The sequence below is a fragment of the Mustela erminea genome, chromosome 7, assembly GCF_009829155.1.
Source record: "Mustela erminea isolate mMusErm1 chromosome 7, mMusErm1.Pri, whole genome shotgun sequence".
Classification (NCBI taxonomy): Eukaryota; Metazoa; Chordata; class Mammalia; order Carnivora; family Mustelidae; genus Mustela; species Mustela erminea.
The window spans coordinates 134,719,929-134,740,586 of NC_045620.1; the positions used below are offsets into that span (position 1 = coordinate 134,719,929).

At 54.6% G+C, this 20,658-nt stretch overlaps 2 protein-coding genes across 3 annotated transcripts; one reads left to right on the forward strand and one right to left on the reverse strand.

The window, feature by feature from the left end:
- Nucleotides 1-1,631: 1,631 nt before the first annotated feature.
- Nucleotides 1,632-10,889, reverse strand: KLF11 (Kruppel like factor 11). Of its 2 annotated transcripts, XM_032353340.1 has the most exons (5): nt 10,656-10,889; nt 9,344-9,452; nt 8,563-8,832; nt 6,191-7,154; nt 1,632-4,258 (listed from the first exon to the last, which is right to left on the reverse strand). In XM_032353340.1, the coding sequence occupies exons 2-5, from the start codon at nt 9,344-9,346 to the stop codon at nt 3,981-3,983; spliced, it is 1,515 nt and encodes a 504-aa protein (XP_032209231.1). In that variant the 5' UTR covers nt 9,347-9,452; nt 10,656-10,889; the 3' UTR covers nt 1,632-3,980. The 2 variants fall into 2 exon arrangements, with proteins under 2 accessions (XP_032209231.1, XP_032209230.1); XM_032353339.1 differs by lacking the exon at nt 9,344-9,452.
- A 5,846-nt stretch (nt 10,890-16,735) lies between these two features.
- Nucleotides 16,736-19,191, forward strand: LOC116596211 (protein transport protein Sec24-like At4g32640). The gene is given in 3 exon segments (XM_032353341.1): nt 16,736-16,754; nt 16,917-17,078; nt 17,588-19,191. Coding segments are annotated over 2 exon segments (1,038 nt in total). The 5' UTR covers nt 16,736-16,754; nt 16,917-16,927; the 3' UTR covers nt 18,475-19,191.
- Nucleotides 19,192-20,658: the final 1,467 nt, after the last annotated feature.

The following is a 20,658-nucleotide window of genomic DNA, read 5'->3' on the forward strand; positions in this document are numbered from 1 at the left end:
CCAGCCTGCTGCGAGCTGAGGAGGGAGCACAAGCCCCATCATGGTGTGACTGTCATCTCCCTGGACACGTGCCTCTCCCAGCACTTGGCTTGTGGCATCTTGTTTCTTCTTTATCATCTTGCTTGTTGGCTAGTTTGCCCATCCGTAGAACCGGCTCAAGGCGATCCTGGATTGCACTAAGCTTCGTTACAGGGGCGGTAAGAGGACTCTGGGGACGGACCCTCCTCACTTAGAGGGGACTGTGTCTCACCCCTCTAAGGTGGGGAAGCCTGGATTCGGGGCTTTCTCCCAGGAGCGGCCCAGCCGTCAGAAAAATGTCTCAAGTTCTTCACTGTGTAAGTCCCTAAACAAAGAGGCAGGGGGAAAGCATGGGGACCGTGGATGTTACAGGAAGCAGTCAGAACCCTGGGGACAAGAGGAAAGACAGCAAGTACAAATTCACAAAGCTGAAGGTACCAAGCTTATGGCTGTCCCCCGGAAACAAAAGTATTCGGAGCTGGAGAGACTTTCCTGGGTGGACTGCTGGACGCAAAACCCATTATGATCCTTTACCACTCCCCACCCCCGCCCTGGCGCACACCCACGACCAGGAGTCACATGGCCTCCAGAATCACGCCCCAGGGGCCCAGGAAGGCAGGGAGCCCACCGGACTGCCACAGACGGCGCAGGAAGCGAGGAAGGAGTCCAGGTGCCTCCAAGGTTTCAGATGTACGCCCTGTTCTTGTATTAAAGACAGTGGGCTGGGCCGCCGGGGTGGCTCAGCGGGTTGAAGCCTTTGCCTTCGGCTGGGGTCACGATCTCTGGGTCTTGGGATCGAGCCCTGCATCGGGCTCTCTGCTTGGCGGTAAGACTGCTTCCCTTCCTCTCTCTGCCTGCCTCTCTGTCTACTTATGATCTCTGTCAAATAAATAAAATCTTAAAAAAAAAAGACAGTCGGCTTCACTGTGAGAAGTGAGCGTGGGAGAGATGAAGAGCTTGGTCAAGTTCGAGAAGCCGACTGGACGCACGTCGGAGGGGACGGCTGGATGTGGGACCCCGCTGCTCGGTGAGAGGGGCCAAGGACGGACACGCACGCGGGGCTCTGCGGTGGAGGCTCTTCCTAAGGCACGAGATGGGCCGCGAGCACCACGGTCGCGAGGTGAGTAGGGAGCGGAGGGGCCCGGCGCGAGGAAGGCCAGAGTGTGGCCGGCGGGGGTGATCGGCTCTGTCCGGGGCTGCTAACACACGAGCACGGCTGGGGCCTGAGCTCAGCACATCTCGGCTCGCTCGGCCGGGCGTGGAGGCACAGCGCCGGCTGCCGTGGGCCCGAGGGCAGGAGCGTGTCAAGCCCGGGCTGGACGGGGAGGGAGGGAGGAAGAGACTCCCGCTCGCTCTGCCTCCCGTCGCAGGCCACCCCGCTGTCGCCGTCCCATCCTGTCAGAACCGCAGCAGCGTCCGAGGGGTCACAGCCCCTCACACTTTCCCAGCGGACCCTCCCAGGAACCTACAGGGCGTCCTGGGAGCTGAGCAGAGCCCCGGAAAACAGAGGGGAGGCTCCGGGAGGGCCAACGCGCAGTGAATTTTGTAGACTCTGTGCTGGGAAGACAGCGGGTACGTTCTGACGTGGCTACACGACACAGGACACAAGTCCAGTTTGCAAATCAAAAAGGTTTTATAGGATTCAAAGCAAAAAGTTACATCACACATACTCATTTAAATAACAAGTCAAAGTCTGTTACAGAAAACATAATTCCAAAGCATTTTCAATTTTATTACTGAAACTACTTAAAAAGGCTCCAAGTCAAAAAAAATAAGACGAATCAAAATTGCTCAGGCGATAAAGTGCACTGGGGGGAGGGGCGCGCTCTGCTTCCGGGGCCCTGAGGCGCCGCCGCGGCCTCCGCGCTGAGATAGCGCCAGGCCCCTGGTTCCTGGGACAGTGTTCCTTCGATGGAAACTCTCCCAATTTACAGTTTTCAGTCAACAGAGTGGGGGGGAATGTCATTTACAGAAGGTATTTCTAAATCCCATCAGGAAATGGAAGTTTGGGTCAAAACCCTTTTTAACACAGCTATTCCTTAGAAACGACACTGCTGGGAGAACGACCTCTAACGCGACAAGTAACCCAACACTCCGAGACCTTGTATCATCCTCCAGAACGTTAGTCGGACTTCCATTATTTGGCATAATTAAGAAAAATACCCAAATTTAATGCCACTCAGCGGCACAGACAGAGATGTTTTTGTTGATTAAGCGGAAGTGGGAGAAGACTGCGCAGTGGGGAAGCATGAACTATATACATTCAGTTACGTTCTCTTGCAACGGCGTTGTCTGATGAGCTGCAGGAAAAGTTGACTAGGAAATGTCCAAAAATCTGGAAGCCCTCGGACACACGCCAGCACTCAGCACTCAGCCGTGCGCATCGCAAGCAGCTGACACTAAAGGGCGACTTGCCGGGTATCAAGCAACACACAGTGACTCACCAGGTGATGATGACCAGGCTAAAAGGACCCGAACATAAAAGCTAATCGTATTTATTCAATATTTCACGTTACCATCATTTTAATAAAAGTAAATGCCAATGACTAAGAGGCAGAGACAAAACCTAAATACATTCGACACAAAAAAAACCACTTCCCAGGCTTGTGTTGCCTGGATTCCTGCCGCCACCCACCGTGAGCAGCTCAGCGACTGCCTGGACCCTGCACTGCGGCCTCTATAGAGAATCAGGACCTGAGATCGCATGGGTCCAAAGTGGTGCCCTGGGTCTATTTTCTAAGCAGACTGCAGAACACCCCATTCCAAGTCATTCTGTTTGATCAACTTTCTTCAAATATAATGAACGAAAGGCGAGCAGAGTAGCGTTACCGACTGGACGTAACTAGCATTTCTCCTGTAGTTCTCCGAGTTTAATCACTAGGGGACTCAGAACCTCAGAGCTGGATTGTTTGCAGGTCCGCTTCGCCCCAGCTAAACTGTATTTTGGTGGAAAGTTCCTCCAACCGCTAAGGACCTTTCCTTCTCTAAGAAGTTACTCTACTCAAAAAATACGCTAAGGCCACAGAAAAAGAAGTCAACAGATTCTAAACAAAGCGGCTGGGTTTGAGAGCTTACGTTATCTTTGTTTTCGTGTTTGAGGTACAAACAGGAAACTGAGTAACTTGCTCTCAGCAGAGCCACGGCCCCAAAGGACACTCAGACCCCACAGCTCACTGTTCACCGGGTCTCTGTCGGGTATTTTAAATGACCCCCGGGGGTACATTCTTTACAAGTCACACCATGGACACAGGTAAATGACTAGACCTACATAACCAAAATTTTAATTCTTTAGGCTCCAGCCTTAAAGGAATCGTTGCCTGGAATTTCTCTTGAAAATGCTATGAAAAAGCTAAACTCAAGTTCTTCCCCTCCTTGCCCCCTCATTTAAGAAGCCCCCATTCAACCAGTTCTGGTTCTAAAAAATTCGTAGATCTAAAAGGCCTGATGACAGACTCGTGGTTTTTGTTTCTTTGTTTTGTCTTTTTCTGTGGCTGAATAATGTGCCAAATTTACCAAAAGTAGAGTTATTATGAAAACCATTGTTGAACACTGAAAAGAAGACTGAAAAATCACTATCTAGAAATTGGTGGTTGGAACACCAACAATATAAATATTGTAATAAAAAACAGTATAAAAATTAGTACCCTGTCTCAGTTCTACAAAACATGAATAGAAAGGTTGTAAAAATCCAGATTTTGTAAACTTTATTGCCGAAATGTCGGTTTGAATGCTGGTGATTCAGATGATCCAATTTTCTTCCATTTCCTCAAAAAAACTTGTGAAACTCCAAAAGAGATTGAACAGGGTCCCAACCAAAAAAGGAAAAGTTTAACATACTTCCATCAGAACCAGCTCCCCCTTTCTCCTGCAACACCCCCCCCCCTTATTTTGGGAGAGAAAGCCATCAGTTCCAATCCTGAAAACTGCCTCCACGAACTGCCGGGCAGCTCCCGGCTGAGCGCTCAGGCGGAGGCGGGCACGGCCCCCGGGGCCCCCGGCTTCTCGGCCGAGGCCAGCGCGCTGAGCCGGCCCACCTCCGCCTGCCAGCCCGGGGCCTTCCGGGTGGTCACGTGGCGCCGGGCGTGCTTGGTCAGGTGGTCGCTGCGCATGAAGCGGCGCTCGCACGCGGGGCACGCGAACTTCTTCTCCCCGGTGTGAGTGCGGCGGTGGCGAGACAGTTCGTCGGATCGAGCAAATTTTTTATCACAGCCGTCCCAGTTACAGTTAAAAGGCTTCTCTCCTAGGAGGGGAGAAAACACACGTTCAAGGAAACGTAAACACTCGGCAGCTTCCCGAGCTGGGGAACTCAGACGTTTTTTAAATTTTGTTCGTCAAACTCTGGGAAAGTCGTGTCCTGTTATTCCGCACCCGGTTGTCCGAACGTCAAGAAATCCTCCCCTTCTTGTTGCCGCGCCTGAGATGTAGCTCCGGGCCCAAAGATGTCAAACTAATCTCACATTTCCGAATTTTCTTTTTTTAAAAAAGATTTACCCATTTGAAAGCGAGCGTGCGTGTGCGTGTGTGCAGGCGTGTGCGCGAGCGTGCAGCGGGGAGGGGTAGAGAGTCTCAAGCAGATTCTGCATTGAGCGTGAAGTCCAACACGGGGCTTGATCCCACAATCCCAAGATCACCATCCGAGCTGAAACCAAGAGCTTGATGCCCAATGGACTACACCACCAGGGTTCTTCTCAAATGTATTTTAAAATAAAAATAAATCTCTCCTTGTCATAGCTTAGGGTAGGGGGAAGATTCTTGAAAGGAATAATTCCCTGCCTCAAGTGGAGCCCCTTAGGGGCGCCTGGGTGGCTTAGTCACTTTTTAATAGAGATTATTAGACTCTACTAGATTAGAGATTAGTCTCTATATTTTTTAAGATTTTATTTATTTATTTTTCTTATTTCTTATTTATTTACTTGTTTTTATTTATTTATTTATTTATTTGACAGATCACAAGTAGGCAGAGAGGCAGCAGAGAGGAAGGGAAGCAGGCTCCCCGCTGAGCAGAGAGACCAATGTGGGGCTGGATCCCAGGACCCTGAGATCATGACCTGAGCCAAAGGCAGAGGCTTAACCCACTGAGCCACCCAGGCGTCCCACTAGACTCTGTTTCATTGGCTGAGTGGGAGCCGGCACGATTAGAGCTCTAATGAGCTCCAAGCCCCGCACCGATCTGAAGTGCATTTTGGAAGACAACACAACAGGGACTCACTGCTGTCCTACAGGCCGTTAGCGGACATTCTGGTGGAAGGGGGTTCCACGACCAGGTTCATGACACACGTCTTTTTTACAGACTGTGACCTGCTACTGTGCTTACAACTTACGTGTGTGTGTGTGTGTGTGAACCTCTGACAGGCGAGTTTCACAGACTCCTTAACCAAAGGAGCCTTAAAAACAAGAAAGCTGCGAACATCTGAAATATTCTAACGGGACCTACGAAGGCCTACAGTCTACCAGACCTTGGTCAAAGCCAGAGCTACCAGCCCCCTGGAGCTGCAGAAATGGAAGCTTAACGAAAATGAAAAAGTCACTTCCTTAGTCACACTGTCCGCATTCCAGCTGGCGGCTACCTTAACTGCACAGGGACTATTTCTCTCATCACCAAAAATTCTCTCGGAGCAGGCTGACAAGATAATAAAGGTATTACTAAGTCACAGTTTCTTGGATGACTTCTCCTTCTGAATTAGAAACGATACATTCTCAACATAAGAACACCGCATCCCCAAGTTCGCACATTTTCGAATTCAAACTTTTCCATGCTGTAGGGCCCTTTCTCCATAGTGAACCAAAGTAAGTTACACTGATGTTTCTTGAATGTGAAATGCACATTTTCTAAAACACAGAAAGACTGAGGAATCTACCACAACATAAACAAAAGGGGCAACATGAGCGTCACCCTAAAAACCTATCAAAGGGACCACAATCCTAGAACTACACCACATTTTACCTACTGGGATGAGCTGATGACATGTTCTAGAAAAACCAATAATGGCTGCACTAATGTTAATCCCAATCCCTATAAGACTCTGAAGGCTTTTCGGAACCAAAGAAAAACAGGCAGCCCTCCGCCTTCTCCGGGGGATCTCATGTTTCCCTCCCACTCCAGGAAGGCTCAGCGTGTGGTTCTTCACCGCAGGCTCTGGAGCTCTAACATCCCACCAGCCTTCAAACTCACCTGTGTGGGTGCGAAGATGAGCCTTGAGGTGGGAACTTTTGAAGTAGGTTTTCCGGCAACCTGGGAAGTTGCAAACATAATTTCTCCTTCGGGAAAAGTCTACCTGAGGGGCACAGTTTTGACCGGAGGCAATGAACACTGGGGCAGGGGCGAGGGGCAAGAACTTGCTATTCCCCACAGCCACGACACTGGAGGCCGAGGTGGCAGGCTGGGGGAGGGCCGCCTGGGGTAGGACCAGCATCACAGCTCCCTGAGGCATAGGCGGTCCCACGAACACAGACTGGGGCACTGCAGCAGCATGGGGAAGGATGGGTTTGACGGTCCCTGCAGACACTTGGGGAGGAGGTTTCAGAAAAGCTGAGAAAATGCCACTCTGTCCAGTCACAGGGATCATTTGGCAAAAGACAGGGGAACTGGGGACAGGGACAGAAATCAGAGGGGTGGCTTTCCTTGGCAAGTCACTTTCATAATTCTTTGGTGAGCAGGTTTGAATTGCAACAGGCCACCCTGCCTGCTGGCCTTTGTCAACGGGTACCAGGCCACCAGACTTGTGCAAGCAAGGCTGACACGACACCGAGTTAGTGTTCAGTAGACTGTCTGTGAGCTGTGTGCCCAGCGAAGCTTCAGGATGTCCCAGAAACTGTGCTTCTCCTTCTCTGTTGATGGAAAGTTGGCATTCTGGAATCTGGGCAGTAGGCAACTGACCAGAAGCAGGACTCCCCGCCGTGTGACGGATGACACTTGTCACCATGGGCCTGCAGGGGGTGCTGGAGGCTGGCTCCAGTGACTCCGTCTTCAGATCCGGAGGGCCCCTCTCAGCCTTCCTGCTCAGCACTTTGGCTGCCCCAGCAGAAGCTGGGGTGATGGTCTTGACCATGCACGCTTTGGAATCAGTTACTTGGGAAGGAAGAGGTGTCCCCGTCGATGGCTCCATAAGATCAGGGCTCTGAGGAGGAGTCATACACTTAAAAAAAAAAAAATACCATGTGAAAAGGTTGTTGTGGTTAAATTTTAAAAGGACTTACTTTGATCACCGTGCCCCTCATGCCTTTTAAAAATTATGTAGGTGGGCGCCTGGGTGGCTCAGTGGGTTGGGCCGCTGCCTTCGGCTCAGGTCATGATCTCAGGGTCCTGGGATCGAGTCCCGCATCGGGCTCTCTGCTCAGCGGGGAGCTTGCTTCCTCCTCTCTCTCTCTATGCCTGCCTCTCTGCCTACTTGTGATCTCTGTCAAATAAATAAATAAAATCTTAAAAAAAAAAAAAATTACGTAGGAAAGACTCCTCTGCGCCTGCTCACGACGGCACCCAGTGGATTTCCAGACCACGTGAAGGACTGCACTTTCTAAGCTTCTCCCCATTTCCTGTTCGCTCCCAAACCAGACCACTTGCTTAATTTTAAGAATGTCAGTTCCACCCCTGGGCTTCCACAGCTACTGAAACAAGCAGTTGAAGTACAAGAACCCCAAATGAGGAAGCAAATTTATATTCAAAATAAGAGCTTTTCACAGTAGTTTTTGATTCTCAAACCTTATTTATTTGTTTATTATTATTATTTTTTAGATCCCAATGCTAATCATTTAACACACACTTACCCAGTGCCTACCAGATGCCAGGTAAAAACCCGTCAGAATGATCCTCCAAAGGCCATGCTCTAACCAGTGGCTCTAAGTGAACCAAGCCTCTCCTGCTCCCACTTACTGTCAGCCTCCCTGTGGGAGAGCTCAGTGCCAAGTCAGTCTGCCAGGAGCTTCTGGCCCGCTACTGGTACAACTCTCTCCCCTGCCCACAAGTCCCTTCTCATCCCTCTCCCCAAGCCCGCTTTCCAAGCTCTCCTTCCAGGGCAAGCCTCCAGCCCAAGACAATCAGATTCTAATTTTCACATCTGTTAGCCCACTCTCAATTTCTCCAAGCGGAGAAGCAACCTCTCCCAACGCTTCTGTAGCTCTGGCAAGTTTCGAGGACAAAAACACAAACCAGGCTTGACTGCACTCAGCTCGCACAGGTAAGAAGTGAGGCTCTCCAGGGAGGAAGAGGCCAGGATTGCAACCCAGCTAATTACGGCTGATGCCAAAGCACGGGCTGCTTCTAGCTGTCACCCGTGTATCCTGATCCCACGCTGAGTCACCTGGGGGAAGCCAAGCCCCCACCCTAGAGTTCCCCAGGAAAGCAAGTACATTTCACTTTCTCACATCACTCTGTAGCTTTCCCCCTACGAACATTTCAGCACTGGGGCTGCAAGCTATGATCTATTAATGGAAAGAACGTATTTTCGAGAAGTAGGAGAAGTTTTCACCCTCCGGACCCATGTCTTCGGCACATTCATCTAACCCACTCCAGTCACTACACAAAATGCTCTCCTCCTTATTTCTTACCAGAGTCGATAAAGAGTCGAAGTCCTTTGGTAGCTCAGGCGTGGCTGTGTCCACATGCACAGTGCTGGTGACGTCCCCAGGGTCAGAGACAGGTGTGAGGGGTCTTATCTTTAACAGGTCACCTTTCTGGGATCTTTGACCCCAGGAGCTCATGCAAACAAGAGCCTCAACTGCTTCGATGTCATTCTGCTCCAAGATACTGCATGTAGACCTTTCACTATCATGCCTTTTTCTCTCCAGGATTGACTCACAGATGTCCATGATGTCCACCTAAACGCGACACAACACAAAGGCTTCTCAGTCCAGGGGAGAGAGACAGGGTAACCCTGATGGGCACGTGGGTACGTACACCAAGCGCCTGCTCTATGCACGTGACACACACATGAAGCTCAACACACAACATGCTCTGTAGTCTAGGAAAACACGTCAACAGAACATTGACCACAATTTCACTTTTAAGCCAGCATTCTGAAGAGTGAATATGACTGGACTTGGCTGGCAAGCAGTTTCCATGGAAAACCCTGACTCTTAAGAAAAGTTAAGTTCGTGTTTTCCTTCAGCAATGATCATTTAAGACTTTAATCCCGGAGCTATGAGCCAAAGTGGCCAGTGTGACGCTGTCCAGCTGGGAGGAGAAACGGACACCAGCTCCAAGCCTTCAGCTGGCTGAGAGGACACATGGCTCTTCAGAGTTGGCAAAGCCGGCAGAAAAGCGTCCCTACAGATGCATTTTTGGCAACTCTGAGGCACTCAGCACAGTCTTCTCAAGTCAGGGCATTACCATAGCAGAACTTTCCAGTGGCTCAACTCTAACAGCGCCAAGAAGGGGAGCCCATGCTGGTTGAGCCTTGTTCCTTACTCAGGAACAGTCACTCCTCACTGCCACAGGGCTAGCAAGGAGATAAGAAAAAGAATTTTAAAAATCTAGCACAGCCCAAGAGACAATTGTCCTTCCTGTTTTGTCAAACCATCCTTTTTCAGCAGGGGTGGGAGGGGTGGAAAGAGAAGTGACTGGAATCAAATGATGTCCTCCCAAAGACCCTGTCCATTCTCTAAAGATCTGTTTCCACTTGGCTTGCCCAAGCGAACATGGAATCCCTCCGTCCCCACCAGGTCCCTCTGCAGTGCACGCTGGTAAAGTGCCCGCCTTTGCAAGTGGGGGCACTTTAAAGAGCTCTTTAAAGTGCCACTGTGGCCCCACAGCCGGGGCCTCGGAACCCTGAGGTCACAGGTATGGGGCTGTCGCCTCCTCCCTGGACCACCACGGGCAGGATGTCTGGAGGCACACAGGGCTCGCACACCTCTCTCTCAGGCCCTCAGTGCCCGGCAGTCTCGAGGACCGAAGTCCTAGGTCTAGGAGCCAGCGCACTCCCAGGGCCCTCACGCCCAACACCTGAGGGCTACGACTAAGAGTGCCCCACCTGACCCCAAGACACCCACCTCCGCTTGCGCCTTCCCGCCAACTTTGCCCCACCCCCCCTCTTTGCCCCGCCCCTGCCCCAACACACCACCTTTCCGGGTTTGCCCCGCCCCCCTCCATAAGAACTTGCTCCGCCCCCTATATAAGGCCTTCCTCCCAGCTCTGCCCCACCCTCTGCCCCCCCACCGTCTCTCAAGCTCGGCCCCGCCTCCTGCCTCCACCCCCTCGCCTTTGGGCCTTCCCGCCAGCTTTGCCCCGCCCCCACCCCGCCCCCCGCAGCGCCTTCCCGCCAGCTTTTGCCCCGCCCCCTATCCCCCTCCACCGCCCGCTCGCCGAACACCCGCCGCCCGCGTGTCGCGTTCCCGCCAGCCGCGCCCCGCCCAACGGCCGCCTCCTCACACGGCCTGGTGACGTCATGGCTGGAAATAGCCCCGCGCCGGGAGCCGGCGGCCGCTGCGGAAACGCCAGACAAAGCTACGCGTAGGGCGGCGCGGGGCACACGCCCCCGGCCGGCCGGACGCGTCCCCTGCCCCTCCCAGCTCTGGGGCCGGCTCCGGCCCCGCACCGCGCGGCCGCCACAAAGCCCCGTGCATTCCTGCCCTCCTCCGCGCCCGAGCCCCGCACAGGCGGCACGTCCCCGCCTCGCCCCTCGCTCAGATGGGCGTCCACTCACCGCACGCGCGTCGCCCGGGCCCGCGGAGCCCGGAGTGTGCATGGTGCCGGCGGCACGGAGGCAACAAAGCAGCCGCGGGGCGGGAGCTCGGCGCACGGCTGCAGTCGCACGTGCGCCGCGGGAGGCGGCGACCCGGAGCCCCTGCAGCCCGCGGGAGCCTCCGCCCGCTCGCGCCGCTCTGCCCCGGCGCGGCCCTCGCGGTGCGGGAGGGGCGGGGCGGCCGCGGAGGGAGCGGCCGTGGGGGCGTGGCGCGAAGGCAAACCAAAATACGCCGCGCCCCGCCGGGGCGGGGCCGGGTGCCCGCCAGCCAATCCGCGCCCGAGCTTTACGCTGCAGGCCAATGGGCGCCGCGGGGAGCCGCGTGATCGGAGCCTGGCCGCGGCGTGATCTGGCAGGGCGGGATGCGGCACGTGTTTTGGTCGGAGTGAGGGGCGGGGCCTGAGGCCCTGGAAAGTAGGGGAAAGGTCCCGGCGGCGGCGGAGGCGGCGGCGGCGGGCTGCTGCTGGAGGGAAGGGCAGGGGGAAGTCCCTGGGCTGGGGAGGGGGGGCGCGATTAAAGGGGTCCCTCTCCCGACCTGCCCAAGCGCAGGTCCCCATGGAGTGAATTCGTCCGGAGAGGGAACCCAGCAGGTTCTGCCTGCTTGTTTTTTGTTTTTATTTTTGTTCTTCAATTTACCTCTGGTTGGCTCCTAGGAGTGCATCCCTGAGGGAAAGCTGGTTGGCTGCAGGTGACGTTTCTGCATCCATGGCTCCTTTCTGCAGGCTCCCAGAGCCCAATCTTCTAGATGTGGGTCTGCCTTTGACCTCCCTTCCCAGGCAGCTCTGGGCCCCTTTTCCACTCTTTTAAGGGGAGTAGGGTGAACCAAGATCTGAAGGGTGCCTGGTGACACCCTCCCATTCTTCCCAACCCGGTGGAAGCATTACCCCCTCCAGGAAGTCCTCTGGCTTGAATGAGAGGGATACGCACTGGCATCTTCCCTGCGTACTTCGGTTGCCCCTGTCTCTGAGTGTGGTTTACCCTCTTCTGCAGCTCTAAGTTTGTTTTTGTTTTTTTTTTTAAGATTTTATTTATTTGACAGACAGAGATCACAAATAGGCAGAGAGGCATGCAGAGAGAGGAGGAAGCAGGCTCCCCGATGAGCAGAAAGCCCAATGGATGCAGGGCTCGATCCCAGGACCATGATCATGACCTGAGCCGAAGGCAGAGGCTTAAACCACTGAGCTACCCAGGTGCCCCTGCAGCTCTAAGTTCTTGAAGATCAGGGACCAGGCTGTGTTTATGTGTACCCCTCCAGCCTGCTGCTTGGCGTGGGACAACGCCGCATCCACCCACAGGGCCCACGGTGGCTGAGCTGTGATACGGGTGGGCGCAGCCACGGGTCAGAGGTCACCGTGAGGCGTCCTCTGCCCTAAAAGCAAACTGCAGGACTAGGTATGGGATCCATGCCTGCGCTGTGGGGGCTCTGCTCTGGGCAAGAGGAGCCCTGGGCCCAAGGGACAGGCCACAGGAGCATGCAGGGTCTCCTGGTAAGGCAGCAGGGGAGGCCCTGGGATCAGGGTACTGCTTCTCCTCATAGTTCTGCGCTGTTGGGTGGACAGGGGTAAGTAAGCAAACCAACTACTATCCATTTCTTCTTCAGTTTCACCCTGGCACCTTTTAGGATCTGTTGCTTTTCTGTTTCTTTAGTTATTTATTAATTGTCTCCCCTCCCTAGGTTGGCAGCTTGTCCCAGTCACTGCGGAACAACCCCTCCTCCCCACTGCCGCCCGGTGCCTGGCTCAGTGCAGGAACTCGGTAACCATTGGTTGAATGGATGAATGAAGGCAAAACACCTACTGCCCCTCCCCCCCAACTTGGACATGCTGCAGACAGCTCTAATTCTGTGTCCTTGAGACTGAACTCACGGTCTGCCCGAATCTGCATTTCTCATCTCTGGGCAGGGCATCACCGGATACCCCGAGACTTCACCCAGAGAGGGGAGTCACCAGGGAACCTTCCCTTTCCTGCATGTGGTTCCTTTTGCCAATTACTTCATGGCCTTCTTCTTCCTAAATCTCTCGCAGACCGCTAGCTTCCCTCATCACCCACTCGTGCCCGGCCCAGGCCACCGTCCATCCTCTGTCCCCTGAGTTGTTTGCCACTGCCTCCCAGCAGGTGTCCCTGCCTCCAGCGTCACTGCCTATCATCCGCCCTTCATCTCACTGCTAGAATGATCTTCTGGAAGGAGAGATGGTACCAAACCAGTGTGTCAACTCTCAGCTGGGAGCCAAGTAGCTACAGGACTGAACCTCACTCCTTAGGCAAGAGTCCGTTATGTTGCATGACCAGCCTGGGCCAGAGCTTCCTACATGCGGCCAACCAATTCCCTGAGTCCCTTTGGTTCTGGCCGTCCTGCCCCCAGTGCTCCAGTATAGAGCTCTGTGCACGCAGCCCCTGCCCCCCAACAATGTCGGATCCAGTCGCTCTGTCCTGCTTTGCATAGGGCCTGCCTTCTGCATGAACATGGCACCCCCTCTCCACTTTGCCTCTGTAGGACTGCGCAACTCCTCAGGGATGCCCTCCCTGACTCCCACACAGCAGGACAGCTCAGTAGAAGGCTAAGGGCAGGGCCTGGGAGTTGGACTTGGATGCAAATCCCAGCCAGGCCAGTGTGGCCCCATCACGTGGCCGGCCATGTCTCTGTTGAATACGACATGGCAGGAGCTGGCCATGAAGACCACACATGAGCTTCTCAGACTCTGTACCTGCCCCTGGACGGCGGGAATACGGGGGATCTTGGACGGCAGGCCGGCTCAGGGCTCTTCAAGCATGAGAACCTAGCCTTCCTTTGTCTAGCCCAGGTTAGGGACAGACACACAGGTCTTGGGTCCTGCTGGCCCCTCCTTTTTTCCCCCTCCCCCCCTACCCAGATCCTGCTTCTCCACAAAGCTGCCCACGGGGCTGTGCTTGCCGCCCTCCCCGGGTGCTGGTCCCGCGGGGACCCAGAGGCATAGTGCCATGTTTGTGAATTAAAGACCGCTCCAACTCGTTCGCTCGGAGACAGCACTGAGGCCCTCAGACAGTGTGGACAGACTGATGTGCCCCTGAGCACTGAGGCCCTCAGACAGTGTGGACAGACTGATAAGCCCCTGAGTGGACGGACCACCACCACCTTCCAGTGTGACTTTCCAGCCAGTCTCTGTCTGTGCAAACGTGCCCTTACCAAGCGCATAGTGTTCTGTGCGCCTTCGGAGCCTGGGTTTCTGATTTCACAAGACGTCTTAGAGCGTCTTACCTCCCCATTCTCAGAGATGGGGCGTGTGCTTTTTAAGGGTTAAGAGATGCTCCATTGTACGAATGTGTCGTGACTTACTTTACTCCTGATTAAATCAGCGGGGCGTTCAGGCTCTTAACTTGCCAGGACGAGATTCCAAGCATCATCTGCCCATGAGCGAGGACACCTGCCGAGTCCCCTCCCATGAATGGGGTTGCCGCGTCAGCTGCCTTTGCATTTCTTTTCTATCATTTTTCCTTTTGGTAAACGTCAGCGAAGCACCGGACAGATCCAGGAAACGTGGAAACATACAGGTACCGCTCACTGAATCTGTACAAGGCACACGCTTGATGTCACCAGCATCTGGATGGAGAAACAGAACAGCAGTCGTGTCCTCAGAGTCCCACCACCATCCACCTTGAGCCCAGCCAGGAAGACCCCAATCGTGGCTTCTGAGACCAGAGGACACTTCTGCGTGTACTGACACCTGTACCCGGAGAATCTTACAGTTCTCTCCGGGGTCGAGCATGCAGTCACTTGTAGTCAGAATTAATTCATTCTTGCTGCAGAACACACCGTGAGACATTGGCCCGGTCATCAGCGGACCGACATCCAACCCAGGGTCACCACGAACGCAGCTGCTTTGACGCTTCTTGTATGTAAGTACATGCATTTTAAGTTTAGAAAAATTGTCACGTTTTCCTCCAAGCGTGAACTTATGCTGAGTTATCCCACCAATGAGGGACTGCAAAGCCAGTCCTCTCTTTCTTCACTAATGCCATGTCTTCGCAAGTTTTCTGACCTTTACCCAGCTGAGTGGAAAAAATGAGAACTCATATTATATTGCATTTCTCTGATGGAGTTTCCTTCAGAGTTTTTCATGTGTTTGAAAGCCATCTTGATTTTGTTTTCTTTGAACTTTGGAAGGAATTTTTTTTTTTTAAGGGTTTTATTTGTTTGAGAGAGCAAGCGGGCACGCTCAAGCAGGGAGAGCAGCAGACACAGAGAGAAGCAGTGTCCTTCTGAGCAGGGAGCCCGAGGCAGGGCTCGATCCCAGGACCCCAGGATCATGACGTGAGCAGAAAGCAGCCTCTTTTTTTTTTTTTTTTTAAGGTTTTATTCATTTATTTGACAGAGATCACAAGTAGGCAGAGAGGTAGGCAGAGAGAGAGGGGGAAACAGGCTCCCTGCTGAGCAGAGAACCCAATGCGGGACTCGATCCCAGGACCCTGGGATCATGACCTGAGCTGAAGGCAGAGGCTTTAACCCACTGAACCACCCAGGCACCGGGAGAAGGCAGCCTCTTAACCGAATGAGCCACCCAGACGTCCTGGAAGGAATTTTAAATGACAGTACAGAAACCTGAGGATGTTTATATGCTGGAGACAAGGGGCCAGTGGAGAAAAGTGAATGATGCAAGACCGAGGCGGGGAGCTGAGGGGACAGGGGGAAGGAGGCGGGGGAAGTGTGTGTTGGGGCGGGTGGGGGACAAGGAAGTTGACCCTGCGCAGGAGGGAGGGATTGCCTGTGGGAGAACATGGCAAGGGAGAGAAATGGCTGGAGATCCAGGAAGATTCTGGGTTGGAGAGGAAGGCAGGCCAACGTGTTCCCGCATTCTCCGCCTTCTTGGTGATGTCGGAGGCATCTACCCGGGAGGGGCCCTGGTGGGATGCGAAGCATTTGGAGCTGACTCGGCCAGGGACAGTGACGAGTGCCTGCCACACTGCAGGCCCAGTCATACTGTTGGAGTGACCCTAGACCAAGCATTGGGCTCTTGTCCTAGCTCTGGGGATTCAAGTGCTCAGTCACCTGGAGCGGGCCTCCTCCTCTTCCCTGAGCTCGGTTTTCTGACGTTGCTCTGTGATTCTAATCAGTCCCGAACTATGACCAAGTTTGTTGTCATGGTTTTGTTGCTTTCCCCCCTGCCCCCATGTTGTAAAGTACAATTTAAGGACTATCATTTATTACAGAGATGAGATAGCTCCTTTTTTGCGTTGGAACGGTCTGTGTTTTAGGAAAAGGTAGCGGTGGCAGATGGTACAGAAGGCCGTAACCTGTGAAAACAGAACATTGGCAGCCCCCCAAATTGGTTCTGAAATTTTGTGGTCAGTGAAATGCCCAAATCTGGGACTCTCTGGTTGTTTCTAGAAGCTCGTTCTGTCTCTGAGAGCCATGATTCTGCAAGGCAGGTTGGACTCCTTTCCATGTTGAACTGGGAGGAGCAGATTTCTTTCTTTCTTTCTTTCTTTCTTTCTTTCTTTCGGAGTAAATGGCAGAGAAATAGAACCCAGATTTCTGATTATGAGCTGATTTCAATGCCAGAAACGGTGGTTGGAACCAATTCCTCGGCACCCTGGCCTGGGTCTGGCGGCGGCCGTGAGGCAGGGCCCGTGGGGAGCACTCTTGGTCCTCCTCCTGACTGACCTTTGGCACCTCTCCCCCGGGTCACTGACTGGCGGTCCCAAGCCTTTGCCAGCTCTCGAGTGTTTCAGCCTTGGCCAGGGCCACGCTGGGAACCAAGAGCCGGCTGGGGGAGGGGCAGCAGAGCTGACATGGGGTGGGGGGAACTGGCTCCCCGTGGGCCCCGGGTTCCATCCTTCTCTCTTTCCCCCCGCCTTGAACTCCCTGATGACTGGAAGCTCCACAAGGACAAGAACATGCTGCAAACCGACTAGCTGCGTGACTGTGGGCTGAGGGTTCAGACATTTAACCTAAATGCTGACCAAGAGCTGGAGAAGGAGAGCCACCAGCCGGCGGGACCCTGCAGGCGCTCTGGACACCATGGCCCGTCTCCTGGACTCCAATCTCCTGATGCTGCTGCTTTTTCCTGACTGTCTGGACCACAGGTGCTAAGAACACTTGTGAGTCCCTGTAAGTGGGGCTGGAATGGCGGGGCGGGGGCCCTGCTGTGGCTCCTCACACACACACAAGGGGAGGGCGTGGGGAAGCAGAGACTGCTTGGCTCCTGCCCTCGCTGATCATGGCCTGCAGTGGCTGTCTGTCTCCAGGCGGCACCTGTATGCTCTGTCTTCAGACCTTCCACGGGGGAGAACCAGTTTGCATGGACAGGTCGGGCCCCCACGCTCCAGGAGAAAGGTCACATGGGCCTCAAGCTGGAACCTTGCCCAAAGGAAAGCTTCAGGATGGGCCCTTGGAGGCTTTCGGAGCGGGTAGGTACTTGGTGGGGGATCTTGAGCGCCCAGGCAGGACGGGAAGGAGACCCCTGTGGGCTGGGTGCTCCAGGACCGCGGGGGACTGAGACCAACCCCTGGCCTTCAGGTCCCACTTGGCAGGAGGAACCGATGCAGTGACAGGGGGACATACTGTACACAGGTGCAGAGGGGGTAGAGGACACCTGACTCCCTCCAACTACAGAGCTGGTGGAGAGTGGTCTGGGGCCGCTGCCCACAGGAGCTGGCTCTGGAACTAGCATTAAGGGACAAGTGCATGGTAGCCATTCAGGGAACGGAAGAGACGCCTCAGAGCTGACAACGCATCGTAGCCACATCACATACCGAGCGGGCGCCCGAGAGACTGAAATAGCTTCGGGAAAAGACCAGGAGAGGATCCAAGCCAGCAGTTCTCACACTGGGCAGCACTGGAAGGGGGAGGGTCAGAACACAGACGGCTGGGCCCAGCAGGACTCAGATACGGTCTGAGAATTTGTGCTTCTAACAAGTTCCCAGATGTTGACACCGCTGGCCCAGAGACCAGGCTATGAGAACCACGGATACAGCCCAATGCCCTGGTTTCACGGGAAGAGGAACAGAGCCAGAGAACAAAGAACAACAGCTTGTCCGAATCATCCTCCGGGGGAGCACAGAGAAGCTACCAGAACTCACACCTCCGGACTCACTCCCAACTCAGTGCCCTGTACCATATGACACTGCCACCCCTGCCAGGGCTGCTCTCCCGGGAAAAGCCCAGGAAAAAGCCTTTGCAGGCCAGCGTGGCCCTGGACAACAGCGGAGACAGCGGGCTGGCCTGGGAGGGCAGCGTTCCACGTATCCCCGGGGCCACCCAGCCCGTCCACCTGGCCCACTGCCCGGAGCCGGCTCTGCTCCCAGCCTGGCTTCTGCAGCAACCCAGAGCAGCGCTGGCAGCAGCGCTGGCCGCAGCCCCGATGGGCAGCAGGGCCAGCAGCGGCTCAGGGCGTTGGCAGAGTGGCCAGTAGAGGAGTATCCCACGGGGGAACTTGTGAGTGCCCTGCGGGGGCCTGAGCCTGCCTCCTGCTCCTCGTTCCTGCCCTCTCGGGCTCGCCAGGCTGAGCCTCTGTCAGGCTGTCCTGTTCCTGTGGTCCCCCGCGCTGGCCAGCCCCCTGACTCAGCACAGGAATGGGTTTTAGCCCCTTGCAGGAGATGCCCTGTCTACACAGGCCAGACACGCACAGCAGAGCCAGGGGGAGCTGCCCAGCTTCACCCAGGTGCCTGGCCCACGGCCAGCTGCTTCCCGGGCACCAGGGGACGGCCAGCAGAGGCCCCTGCTAGCTGTGATTGCCCCTCTGCCCAGCCTGCCGTCAGTGACCCTCTTCGGTGTCCCCATGTGGCCTCTTTTCAGTCCCACTGATCACTGTTCTCATCTCCCTCTTGTCTCTGGCTTGAACAGGGAGCTCCAGCGGCTCTGAAAGCAGAGCAGGCGGGTGCTGACTGGGCTCACTCTTCCCCAAGAACAACGGCCAAGCCGGGTTGAACTTAGGAAACGCCGCATGCCCCGATATCCTGAGCCCTTTCCTGAACACCTTCCTTGGGTCACTCTCTGGGCGGGGCTGCCCTGGCCATCAGTGGAGCTGGGGGACAGGTGCTCAGTGCTCCTGGCTGGGGAATGGCTTCATTGCTTTTCCCTCCGCCTCCTGCCAGGAGTGAAGCCTCTGCTGGTGCTGCTGGCCACTGGGGGCCTAGGAAGCTCTGGGCAGGAAGGCGGGAGGTACTTGACCGAGGCAGTTAGCAAGACAACAGCCTGGGGTTTTGCCGTTTTTTTGTTGCAAAGCAAGCCTGTTCCTGATGAAGCCTGGTACTCTGCTAGCCACTGGGGAGATGTGGGTGTGACACAGTTCCCGCCCTCCTGGAGATCATTCACTACCTGTGTGACCTTGGGGAGGTTGCTTAACCTCTCTGAGCCTGTTTCCTCATCTGTCAAATGGGGATAGTAAAAATATCTACTTAAAGGCATGTTGTGGGGATTAAATGAGTTGATGCTCCTATAAATTGTTGGCAGAGGTGCCTACTATATACCGAGTACTCGCGAAATGATGACTAGAAACCTGTCCCATGGTCGGGAGGCTCACAAGGAAAGTAATGACAATGATGGGGTCTGACAGGTGCATCAGGAGAGCAAAGTCTGGTGGGCAGAGCTGTTCTAGCCTCTCATCTCTGAGGCTCTCAGAGAGGAGATAAGGAAAACGCACTGTAATTAAGCAAACACAAGGGAAGCCACCGTTGTCTGATACAGAAGAATCCCAGTAACCCACAGGAGAACCCCCTCCAGGGAGTGGAGTTTCAGTCTTCTCCCCCCGCAGTGAGGGCTGGACTTGGTGACTTGCTTCTCACACAGTACGGAAAGGGAAAAGGGTAACCTCACAGCAGGGAGAGCTTGTAAATGTGACCAAGCACAGGGGGCGGGCGGGGGCTTCCCTCACCGGGGCTAAGTCGTGTTAGTGTAATGGACCCCCAAGGAGAAGCGAGCAGGGCACTGTAGGTCTGTGTTATTTTTCCTAAATTCCGTAACTCTAGTCGAATCATGGGTATGTTGCACAGCTCAAACCTAAGGGCACTCTGCAGAATGCCAGGACTCTTCACAAGGGTGAAGGTCATGACATTCAAGGAGAGACTGAGGAACCGTCCCAGACTGCAGGAATCTAAGGAGACAGGGGGATTGACTGTGCTGCAGCCCCCGGAGGGGACTGGGAACCGTGAAGGGCATGGGTGGGAAAACTAGCAGACTCCCAATAAAGTCGGTTTAGTCTGTAGTATTGTCCCAGTGTTGGTTTCTGAGTTCTGATGGGCAGACCCTGGTTGTGTGAGATGCTGGCCCTGGGGAAGCTTGGGCAGACGGCATGCAGAAACTCTCTGCACTATCTTGGCAACTCTTTGGTAAATTTAAAATTGTTACCCAAAATTTTAAAAATAATGTGCCGTGAGAGATGACATGGACAGGCTTTCAGGCAGCGCACGTGTGTGTACGCGTATGCAGAGGTGGGTTAGGGAGTGGTACGTGTGTGACAGTTGGTGGCTGGACCGGGGGGTCGTGGGGGCTCGGGGGGAGCCGGGAGCATGGCTGGGTCCGAGTGTGGGGGACCCAGGGCCCCTAGGGCTGTAGGCTCTGGTTAGCCACAGTGAGGAGTTTGGGTTTCCAGGAAAGGGGATGTTTGTGGCAGCCAGAGCTGACCCCTCAACTTTCAGGGGACCCAGGTGGATGCCCGATCTGCCCCATCCGCAGCCCTCAAGTCCCATAGCCTGCGGAGCTCTCTTGCTCCTATGCGGTAAGGAAAGCCCAGCCCTTGTCCAGTTGGAAACCTGCATCCTTCCCAGTATCATCAGGGACCCCCAGGGCCACATCTCTCCCTTCCTGACCAGTTCTGAGAACATGCTCGTGCAGATTCTTCCTCCCCTCCTCATCACCTGGGCCTGGAGTGCCCTTGGACAAGCCTGACCCTTCACAGCCAAGTGCATGGACACTTTGACTCAAGGTCACAGTGGAGGAACGGAAGCAAGCGAAGACTTAACACAAAATGGAACTTTCCCGTTGTAAAAG